This window comes from Pleuronectes platessa, chromosome 16 (genome assembly GCF_947347685.1).
Source record: "Pleuronectes platessa chromosome 16, fPlePla1.1, whole genome shotgun sequence".
NCBI classification, from domain to species: Eukaryota; Metazoa; Chordata; class Actinopteri; order Pleuronectiformes; family Pleuronectidae; genus Pleuronectes; species Pleuronectes platessa.
Window position 1 is genome coordinate 7,625,616 of NC_070641.1, and position 12,082 is coordinate 7,637,697.

General features: G+C 38.4%; 1 protein-coding gene across 1 annotated transcript; it reads right to left on the reverse strand.

The window, feature by feature from the left end:
- Window positions 1–6,482: 6,482 nt before the first annotated feature.
- Window positions 6,483–11,767, reverse strand: LOC128458892 (uncharacterized). The gene is made up of 3 exons (XM_053443941.1): window positions 11,160–11,767; window positions 10,959–11,069; window positions 6,483–10,184 (listed from the first exon to the last, which is right to left on the reverse strand). Exons 1-3 carry the CDS (start codon window positions 11,765–11,767, stop codon window positions 9,230–9,232), a joined length of 1,674 nt encoding a protein of 557 aa, XP_053299916.1. The 3' UTR covers window positions 6,483–9,229.
- Between the last annotated feature and the right edge of the window lie 315 nt (window positions 11,768–12,082).

Genomic DNA, 12,082 nt, shown 5'->3' on the forward strand with positions numbered 1-12,082 from the left:
AGCCTATACAAAATTCATACTTGAAAAATAATTTATTGGATTAAATCCACAAGATGTATATATCGTCTTACCTGTGTCATTTTTATGAATAGCATTTTGACAGTATTAATTATGAGATTTTACAAAATAAGTCACACGTTTTTTGTTTCTGGATACAGAGGGGTCCCGAACACAGGCATATCAGTCTCTCTCTGAACTTATTGAGCAAAGTGTTTTTACAGTACTTTGAAGTATCCAGAAATTAGCTACTTGAAGCTAAAAATGTGTGGCTTTTATTTGGTAAAATCTCTAAATTGATACAGTTGGAATGCTATTCATAAAAATGACACGTGAGACGATATATACTTCTTGAGAATATAATCCAATCCATTTAATTTTCAATTATGCATTTTGTATATGCTCCATGTCAACAGTTTATTTTGAAAAAACGATTTTGATGCGTTTACCATAAATGTTGGTATATGTGCGCAATAGAATTTCTGTGTCGGCTGATTTGACCACAGAGACGCGAGTGTCGGCTGGCTTGACCTCAGTGATCTACTGGAGTACAGGATGTCCAGGTACGCGCTCCGGAGTGCTATTAGAAGTGCCAAGAGACATTACAGGCACAAAGTGGAGTCTCCCTACCAGGGCTCCAACACAAGGAACATGTGGGCTGGACTAAAAACCATCTCAGACTACAAAAAGAAAGACCAGCAGTGCTGAGGTTGTGTCTGAATCTCTCCCAGAGGAACTGAAACCCTTTTATTATCGCTTTGAGAGCAACTGTGGAGATACAAGAGGCCGAGAAGGACTGCTGCCCTCCTGTAACATCCAGGGCGGATGTTTGGAGATCACTTAACCGGATTAACACACGCAAGGCACCTGAACCTGATAGCATCCCTGGCCGAGCCCTCAAGTTGTGTGAGCAGATCAGCTGTCAGATGTGTTCACAGACCTTTTCAACATTTCACTGCTCCAGTCTGTAGTCCCTGCATGATTCAAGGAGACCATCATTGTCCCAGTTCCGAAGAAAACAAAAACCCTCTGCCTGAACGACTACCGCCCAGTAGCACTCACCTCCACCATCATGAAGTGTTTTGAGCAGTTAGTCAAATCCTTCATCACCTCCTCTCTTCCTGACTCACTGCACCCTCTTCAGTTTGCCTACAGGCCAAATAGGTTGACTGCAGATGTCATCTCCCTCAACCTTACACTGCCCTCTCCCCCCTGGACCAGAGGGACACACATGTGAGAATGCTGTTCATTGATTGCAGTTCAGCATTCAATACCATCGTGCCCCTGAAGCTCGTGTGATGGAAATCTGAAAATACAAGAGGCTGGAACACCAAATTTGTCTTTGTGTATTTTAATAGGGGCTTTCTGCAGAAAAGGATCAACAAAGAGAGTCACAGGGATCTCAGAGCGAATGTGGAGAACAGTCAAATACAAGGATCTTATATAGGAGAACTAAGGCTGTTTGTCTGGAACAGTTCAGACTGGTTCTCTAGGTGCAGTTTGATACAGGAATCAAGACACAGAAAACTAATTTACATATGTTTCCTTTAGAGATAAACAGACATAAATTCAGTTCTTTGGAGAGTTAATAAGTGCTTAAAGGGTCATAAGGGTTTCATGTCATAAAAGTTCTGATCATGAACAGTTTAGGTCATAAAAGTATTTAGACAGTTCATAAAAGCATTTAAGCAGGTTATATATGTATTTAGACAGGTTTTCATTAACTTACTTTTCATCTACAACATACACCCTAAAAAATGTGACCAATGGTTACTCAAAAAAATTGTGGCAACAAAGTGACAAGTGATATAATTGAGTAGATTTTAATTACTACAACTTTGATTAAAAAGTATTGAATAATTTAACTACATTTAAACATAAAAAATGATTTATATTTACTGAAAATCTGGTGTAAATGTATTTATATTTACTGAAAATTTGCTGTAAATTGATTTATATTTACTGAAAATATGCTGTAAAATGTTTTACATTTACTGAATATTCGGTGGAAATTGATACATTCTTACTGATAATCTGCTGTAAATTTATTTATATTTACTTAAAATCTGCTGTAATTTGATTAATATTTACTGAAAATCTGCTGTAAATTGATTAACATTTACTGAATAAACGGTGAAATTGATTAATTTTTACTGAAAATCTGATGTAAATTTATTTATATTTACTGAATATTTCGTGAATTTTATTTATATTTACTGATTAAAATTTGTATAACCTTACTAAATATCGGGATATAAATGATTTGGATTCACTTAATAATATAAACTATATCAACTTATTTTAGCATATTGTTCAACACAATTACACTGGTATTCTTATTTATATCTACGTAAATTTAATTCAAGTATTAAATTGCTTCACAATACTTCAAATCAATATATTCAATAATATTGGATGTCACTTTGTTGCCATAATTAGTTTATGTCTAATCATTCAATACCATGACTTATGATGGCACAATTTACTTCAGTAGGATCAACAGATCACCATGCATAACAAGAACAGCAGATAAAAAACATTTATTTATTTGTGCAACATGTTCATTCAACATTTTTTAAGTGCAAATGCAAAAATACAATAAAAACTAGAGAAAAATACTATGCAAAACATGTATATGTACAATAGGGATACAATTTATACCGCTAATCTGGGATAAGGTCTTGGATACTTTTTCACTGCTAAAATTGGACTCACTTAAAATTTCTCAGTAAAAAATTTCTAATTTGCATCCCTAGTGTGCACAGTGGACAAAGTTTAAGAACAGTTGCATGGTAAAAAACATAATGCCCCTCCCCTCAAATGAGTATGGTTGGGTAAGGACAATCCCTCAACACAGAAACTGTGGGATTTAACAAAGCCTTGAAGCAAAACATAACAAGTAACGTTAAACTTGAATAGGGACCCTTTCAAATGAAAGGAGATTTGTTTTGTCAATGTCAAAACTGTTGATGTTTTGCCATTGACCTAACAAACTTCCCTTCATTTTGAAAGGGTCCCTCTTCTTCAAGTTTCTCTAGGATAAGGTCTTGGATACTTTTTCACTGGTAAAATTTCTCAGTAAAAAATTTCAAATTTGCATCCCTAGTGTGCACAGTGGACAAAGTTTAAGAACCGTTGCATGGTAAAAAACATAGTGTCCCTCCCCTCAAATGAGTATGGTTGAGTAAGGACAATCCCTCAACACAGAAACTGTAAGATTTAACAAAGCTTTGAAGCAAAACATAAAAAGACGTTAAAAAACATTAAACTTGAAGAGGGACCCTTTCAAATGAAAGGAGATTTGTTTTTTCAATGTCTAAACTGTTGATGTTTTGCCATTGACCTAACAAACTTCCCTTCATTTTTTATCTAGTAGCTTGTTCTTGAGGCTGTTCACTTTTGGGGACAGCTTTGAACAATCCAGTTCCAGGAAGAGTTTCTGGAAGGCTTCGAAAGTGTACCTGAGCTCCTTAGGATAGGCAAGATTCACTGCATATGTCAGTCCAACGAGCATGGAGCAAGCCCTTGGAAAATGTGTCAGTCCAATCAGAACTGTTACGCTTTCCACCACAATACCAACTTTGTCGGCACCCTCTGACGTTTTAATCTTGAAGATCTTCATCTTTTGGTCAGCAAGATCCTGCAACACACTGTCTTCATCAGCATCCTGAAAGAGCAAAAATATTGTTTCTCAGACTATACAGCCAAATGTGAATGTCCTAATTGAACATCTCCCCAAGTGCATCAAACCCTTTAGACAATAAAATCTATTGAAATGGGCTGTCAAAGCCTATTTAACCATTTATTTAAAAAAAAATCTGAGATCATGTTATTGCAAAAGTATATTGCCATCCCAGATAACTTAAAAAGGATTAAACCAGCTCACCAACAAATGATACAAATTTAATGACACCAGAGATGATGGTCTGAACTGAATTGTAGATATTTGTAAATTCAATTCTATAATGAAATCAATGGATACCTACATAAATTATTTTCTTCCCAACACGCATGTATTGATATTTATCTTATTTTACATTGACTTACAAAGGTTGGTCACATGTCAACCAATCTTAATAAAGCACTGTTAGCTCATTATTGATTCTTGAAGTCGACCACAGCAACTGAATCAACACTGCTCCTTCTGTATCTCTATAAAGGTCTCTCTCAACTGCTTTGTGAATAGTTCTTAGGAAGAAACTCCTAGCTAGGAACTTTTAGGGCTACATTATAAAGACAATAAGTAAACTACTGATAACTTTTTAATTCTGCCAGCTGGTGAAACAGATGGATGGGGAGGATTTAGTACTTTAAAATTCCCTAATGGAAAACAAATGTACAATGCACAATGATTACCTGCATGACTTCACAAACCTTAGTAGCTTGCAAAGAATTACTGGGAGTTACTTGTGATTGTATTTTGACCTTCCCAAGACATACAAAGGGGGAGAGATGAAAGAAATAGTGATCACCATCTTTATATTTGATGTGTTCTTCAACTTACATCATACTCTTTCAAGATTTGATCTGTTGAAGGGAGCTACGTGGCTAATGAAATGGGTGCGTTAGCTTAGCTTCCCGGCCAACTATTTCTCAAACTCCGCAGAAACTAAATAAAACTCACCAAGCCCGCCCGTACTGTTTCATTAACCACCCACACTGATGTCGGGTATTGTTGAACCCTTAGTTCACCGACTTAGATGCGAAAATAGTCCTTGGTTTTTCACACTGGCCTGCTCTACCGAGGCGAGCTAATGCTACTTAGCATCAGCTAGCTTCTCACTCATTCATTTAAATGCCAATATATAATGACAAGAATACCACTGGGATAAAATATAACTAGCAGAAAACATAAGGCAAGCCAGCAACAGTATTTACACATTAAGCAGCAGCAGCAGGTAACAGCAGCTAACTTATCATGTTACACTATTTTAATTTTAAACTTAAATTATGAGTCTGAAGTATATAAGTTAGCATGCTGGCTAAACCTCCATATAGAGTGATACATCACTTACCTCAGATGCAGATGAAAGAGGCTGAGCTGAGTTGAAGCCAAGTGGTCAAAATGCCAGCAGCCAATCAGAGTTCTCCTGTCGAAGGTGTCGAATCAGATCCATCAGACCAGGTGCTCCAACACACACTGAATCATGTGCTCATATCTCTCTCTCTCTCTCTCTCTCTCTCTCTCTCTCTCTCTCTTATGCTCCTCTGATGTTTTTAATCACTCAAACTTAGAACTGATCTCAAACAAAGAAAGTAAACATTAGTCCTGTTCTTTTCCTAATAAATTGTGATAAGTGATGGTGTATATTGTACAAGTATGAAGTAAGCGCAGGTGAGAGGGGGAGTGAGGAGGGAACACACTCCGACAGAGACTCTGACGCAGACAGAAGTGGCATCGATGCAGAGTCGTCCACGAATTTCACACAATGACAAGTACGCCTGCATAGGTGTCACGTGTCCCCAGCCTCATGACTCTTGAAATTTGTACATAACTTTTCGTAAGAAATCTTACGAACCGTTTCATGAGACCATGTTGCACCTCTACATGTTTGATAACTCAATACCGCAAAACAATTTTTAACTGCTGCAGCAACTTGGTTACACATCACAAATAATTGAAAAGTAAACGGCAGTCCCTGTAATGTGCGGCAGATCACAACTGATGTGGCTCAAAATGCCTTTGGCGGAAGTGTAACATTATTAAAACCTAAGGCCTCAAAATGAGTAAAATTGATAAAATATCTGGAACTTTTGACTTTCCTAAAAATTACAATTAAATTCTACTAAGCAATTCAGAGCTGATTTTACTCTGTCACAAATTAGTAAAATTCAATCAATAAAAACATCTTATTTGTTGAATTCAGCTCACTTTGATTCAAAACTGCACAAAGTCATTTTTATTATATAAAGGTTACTATTATTTATTTATTAAATATTAATTAACCCCAGTCCCACTTTTTAGAGTGTAGGTTTCAACCACACTTAGTTATTTTTCCACTACATCAGACAATTAAGGATATTCCACCCTAACCGTTTGGCTGCTTTGGCGATAGGTTCAGGATCCTGCTGAAATGTCAACTTTGTGTTTCGATTTTATTTGGATAAATCTGAGCACAGAATGATTTCATGTAGCTCAGCATTCACTCTACTGTTGCTATCACCAGTGAAATCCTCTGATGTTCTTGTCATGAAGTTTTCATTTCGTTTTCTGGACTAGCTGTACAGTTACAAAGAGGTTTTACTTAAATTTTCAAAGGATTTTTGTCTCAATCAGAAGACATGTTGTCCTCAGTCGATCAGCTTGTTTCACCACTTAACCTATTAATTTTTTTCAACACGTACCCAACTTTTGATTTTGGGAAACCAACCCTTTTTAACTCTCATTATCACCTCTTTGATCATCAACAAGCAGCTGCCCAAACACATTTACGAGAAAAGTTCCCTTTTATCCATTTATTAGCTTGTACAAGAATAATGTGCAGATTGAATTGTACATATACATAATTAAGATTATACAGATTGGCCATATGTTTGTGTGTGTGTGTTTGTGTGTGTGTGTGCGTGTGTGAGTGTGTGTGTGTGTGTGTGTGTGAGTGTGAGTGTGTGAGTGTGAATAGTAAAAGACACAGGCTGAAGTCTTCTTCGAGGTCTTGTTGGGGGAAGACAAGCACACTCTCAGATTTGTGGCCCTGATGTCATCATGGCAGTTGCAGAAGCAGAGGTAATGCATAGTGTGGTATATTGGTAACATTTTACTTTACTTTCCTCCCTTTTGATCAAACAATAATCAGACCAGTAGATAAAAAACATCATAATAAACATCAGACTCAGACATTCACAAAGATTCAATCTAGGACATCATGAACATGGGGAAAATAATATTTTCCTCCCAAAATAAGCATTTCAGGTCATCTGAAGAGATACAATGCATCACAAAGGTCAAATGTCCTATTTGAAAATTATTTAGTCTGACTAACAGATTGAAATAAAAGTCTGAATTACTGTTGCTAGCAATGACTTAGATATTGTGTCACGTCGAAGGGGAAATAAAAGTTGCTGTTCTGTAAAAACATCTGTTATTTCATGTTTTATAGAAATCTAACATATATCAAATAAACACCTAAAAAACCATAGGTAAGATAAAAAACTAACAACTAAAACACCAGATAAGATGGACACTCTAGTCCCATTAAGAAAAACTGCTCTTGAATTCATATCAATCATTTAACACAGCATATATATGTTACTAGCTCAGTAAACTGCTTCTCTAATTGAATTGTTAAAATCCAAACATTGATATTGTACAATTACAAAATTATTGGGACAATTACTACCTGAGCTTTTTACCTTCACACCCTTGGGTTAAGAACAGTTTAATAATCACATCAAATAGGAGCACTAAAATTGATTAAACAATAGATATGCATCCCACATAAATATAAAGTGGTTAATTACAAAGTATTATAGAGAATTAGTCACAAAAAAGGGTAACACTCCTGTAAATCATTTAGAATGTCTTAATTATCTATTAAGTTAAAGTAACAGAATCACAATTATTAGAATTATAAGATTTCAATGTCTGATTACTAGAAATCACACTTGTAACAGAAATCATGGAAAGCAGTTGGGATTTGTCTCAGGGAGAAACAAACATGGATGGCCTCACCCACAGGGGTGAAGTCCTGATCTCTACTTTATCTGCGTGTTTCTCTTTGCTCATAGGGAACTCAGAGGTGCATAGTCTTAGTCAAGTCTTTGTTCTTCTGCGTCTGTCAAGTCTTTGCTCTACTTCGGTCTAGTCTCAATATGTTTGGGTGAGAGAGATTTTCCCTCTGCTGTGATAACATGACCCAGAAAAGTTACTTTTGTCGGACAATTGCAATTTCGATTTTTCCCGAAAAAAAAAGATGACTCTTACTTTTTGGAATGATAAAAAAACTGGAGTAATTTCCTTAATGCCTTCAGTTTTTGATGGATTTTACTGTTGGCAGGGCCTGAAGTCAGATTTAGGCGTTATATTAAGCCAACTTCATTTTTGTCTTGAGCTCACAGTGACAAAAGATGATGTATCGACGACATCAAAGTTACCAGATGAACAGTTCTCTGCATGTGCACTGGAAAAGAACAAAACTTTTTATATAATTGCAGTTAGGGGGGATGTACAATGCAGAGAAAGTCCTTTTTAATTTGTAAGCATGTGATATCTTCTAATATCAATGTGTGTGTGTCACTATCCCGTTTGTGTGCGGTGGGTGAGATACCGTGTACCTCAGGCGTCGAATGAATCAGAGTTCCCACCGCTCTCTCCTGGCCCCCCTCCTCCAATCTGCCTGAGTAAGTCCACCCCGTTCCTCTGAACACTCCCTTGCCCAATGTCCTTTCTTTCAGATTCTGCCCCTTCCTCAGAAACCACCGTGTCCTCAAACATCGGCAGAGTTGGTGTGGCAGCACCAGCGTAACAGGTGGATGACGACTTTACTGCGGGTTACAGGAGGTCTGCTTCTGTTGTCTGCTGTTCTGTTCGTGGAGTTTGGTGGATGGGCAGTTGTTGGTGGAGGACTATAAGGCAGAGGTAAAGAGGCTGGGGCTGAAGCCACTTCAGGTCCCTGAAGAGGGGCATAGCTGAGGTTGTGGTCCACTCTGACACACTGAGGCACTGTAAGATACAAGACACCTTTTTCTGTGCAGATATATCTGTTGGTCCACATTCATTTGCCATTTTATCACATTCATTGCCTTGGTTAAAACATAGCTTTTGTTTTGGATTATTTCTTATTTCCCTGCATCCACATTCCTTCTTCCACACACTCAGTGCTTTCAAATATGTTTCAATTTCATTGAGATCCTTCTTAGACACTTTTCTTTTTGACTTTTTCTTTTTAATTCCCAATTACTCCCAACCATAGTAATTGTCTTGGACTAACTGTTCCCCCACTGAGGAAGGCGAAATCTTTCATCCATATTGATAAGGGTCTGATGGCAACCTCGCCATATTTAGTTGGCATTATTTTCAACTTTTAAGATTCAACATCAGGCAAATTATCAGGGTTCCATTTAGCTAATTTTGTTGAAAATTGTGATAACCTTAATACAAAGATACTCTCTCTGCTCAGAGCACTACTGTATTAAGCAAAACTTCTTTAATTTCAGTTTTTCTTCCACTTTATCAGGAGTTAAAGTTGATCAGGAGTAAGACGTAAACTAACATGACCAACACAATAAGGCTCAATCAAATCTTCTTCTCCGGATAAAATGGTGTCTCCAGAAGAGCTTTTTTTCTCTCTGACGTCTCCTGGCCCTCACACAGGGAGTCGTGGATCTCCTTCCATGAATCCATCTCTGATCTCCACAGAGAAGCTCTGGCCCTGATCCACTGTGAGAAGGTCGTCTCACTGCCTTTTGCCAGACTGATGCTGCCATAACAGATGAAGAAGATATCCATGCCAAGGAAGAGACCATTGAGTGCTATGAAACCTGCCCTGGCTGACTTTGAAAGAGCGAGAGGCCCTTTGGCGACTGCCTGACCAACTTCTGGGATGTCTGCGGCCACCCTGGGCACATTACGTAATGCTTTACCTTCCTCAACCACCACCTTACCAACACCTTCAATCAACTCTTCAGTTTTCAACAACTTAAAAGCTAAGGCAGCATCAACTAATGCATCAATACCTTTTACAATAGCACGAACTTTCCAAAGAACCTTGCCAACTCCCACAACCACTGGGATGATACTCGCTTCCATTTTGATGTCGGCTTGACTGGTCACCTTGACCAGACATTTCTGGAGACTCTGCACATCATCCATGAATTTCTGGAAAACCTCTCTGGCTTTGTTCTGCTGACTTGCATTTACTCCGATCTCTGTGGCAGTGGTGACAACGCTGTTGACTCCGCTGGTGATTCCCATACCTAACCCCGTCATTGTCAGAGCTAGAGACACACCTGCTGTCACAGGAATTAACGCCAAGCCAACAATGGAGAGCACACCTCCAGTCGCCCCAACCGAGCTGCCTACTACGCCAGAGATCTTTGCCCCTTTATTCATCCTGTCGAGCTGAATAGCCCTCTCCTCCAGGTCGTTGAGAAACTCCAGCATCCTTTCTTGTCGCTTGCTGAAGACACTGATGAAGTCACAAAACGATTCCTCTTGAAACAAGAACACCATCCTGAAGTGCTTGTTCATCCTGATGAAAACAAAAGAGGGAATTAAGTGTAAAATGAATTCAAAATTCAAAGTTTTGGATGCACCTTAAAGGCACCACAAAGTCAACATTGTCACATTTTTAATACCCTGTCCTTGTGTTAAATGTTTTTGCTGATCTGTCTTTTCTCTGGTAATTTCTTTTTGAATTTTTAACTCCCACCAAATCACTATAAATTCGACCAGTTATCGCCAAGCCTGCAGGGAACTACGCTGTCAGATTCAACAGTTAAGTCCTCAGGTGTGGGCAAAGGCGGTGGAGAGAATAAAAGTAGTATTCCAATACAAGGTTTCAAGGAGCAAAAAACTAAAATAAACTGCAAAATGTGCAAATTAAAGCCAGATCATACAAAAAAGATAGAAGAAAAAACAGTAAAGCAACAACATAATAAGAATATCTGATGTAAAGTTTGTGCCAAACTGAAGCTTAAACCAACCCTCCCCCCTCTTTTTTTAAGCCTGGATCATGGGAATTTAAGCAGCATTTGATTCTCTGATCAGGAGTAAACTGATAAATAACATGAACAACAAATACAGGCTTAATAAAAAAGGGAGAAGGACGGAGCCTTGTGGGACCCCACATCACATGAACGCAATAGAAGAACTGATGAAAAAATATCATAACCGTATTAAAAGCAGTTCCATCTTGAGGCCAACCAGGTTACTGAATCTTTTCAGAAGAATTGTATGATCTGTTGTAACAAAGGTTGCACTCAAGTCCAGTAAGTAGTTTGAAAGCAGCTTAGACAACACTTACCTGATCTCAGCCAGCTGATTAATATGATCGAGCATCCTCTGCAAGTCATCTTCAGACAGATTCACTTCGAAGTTCACCACAGTTTCCGTCGCCATTTTCGAATGAAAGTCACTGAGGGAGTTGTGAAAGACAGTTACACTTACTTCCTGCACTAAATGTTACCCACTGCTAAATGTGACATGTTGTTGCACGTCTGTTCACCTTTTTCCTAACGTCTCGCAGATTTTCTGCGTGGTCCGTATGTACTTGTCCAACTCATACGAGAGCACTTCCACATTCTGAAGTCTGGGCAGGAAGAAAACTTGTGCACCTCTTTTGAACTCGAGGAGGAGAGGGCAGATTAGCCCAGCCACAGTGATGACAACCTGAACACAATCGAGGGTGATCCCTTTGAGCAGACATAGTGTCTGGTTCTCCGTAAACACATGGAGCGAAGTGACCGCCAGCTTCTCCACTGCTTCCAGGAAGTAGTCGAGCTTCGCCAGGCCAACCAAAGTGTCCTTGAGCACGGCATCCAGCTCCTCCTGCAGCTCTGCATGCCTGTTGTCTGCAGTCCATTGGGGCAGCTTGCTCTTCAAATATTCCCAAAAGGTCTTAAGTTTTTGCTCTGACTTAGAAACATGGTCGAAGTTTAGGTTGATGTTGTCAAACCTGTCTTTGATATCTATCATCATGTTTAATTCGCTCTCCCTATGGAGCCCCCATTTAGAGACGTCCTCACAGAATCCTCTTACAGTGTCGATGTCGTTGAGGGTGTCTGTGACATAGCGGCACAACACCTGCTGTAGCTCTTTTCTGTAATAAGACATAAAGCATCAATCACTTTGGGACATTTCATTTAACTTCTTAAGCAGAAAATGTCACTGAAAGACTGAATGTATTGCCATCATAAAATTGAAATGCCTTTTTGTCTCTTTGTGGATGTTTTGGTTTTGTAGATAATTTTTGTTGGTTTGTACTTGTTTCTTTGTAGTAACCGTGTCTTTTTTCTTTCTTTTTGTGATGAGAATGTATCTCCTTGTGGATGTTGTGTGTCTGTGGTTGTTTTGTAGTCATTTTAGGTCCTGTTGTGGTTGTTATGTTGTCAGTTTGTTCTCTTGTGTGTTGTTTTGTTTCTCTTCTTC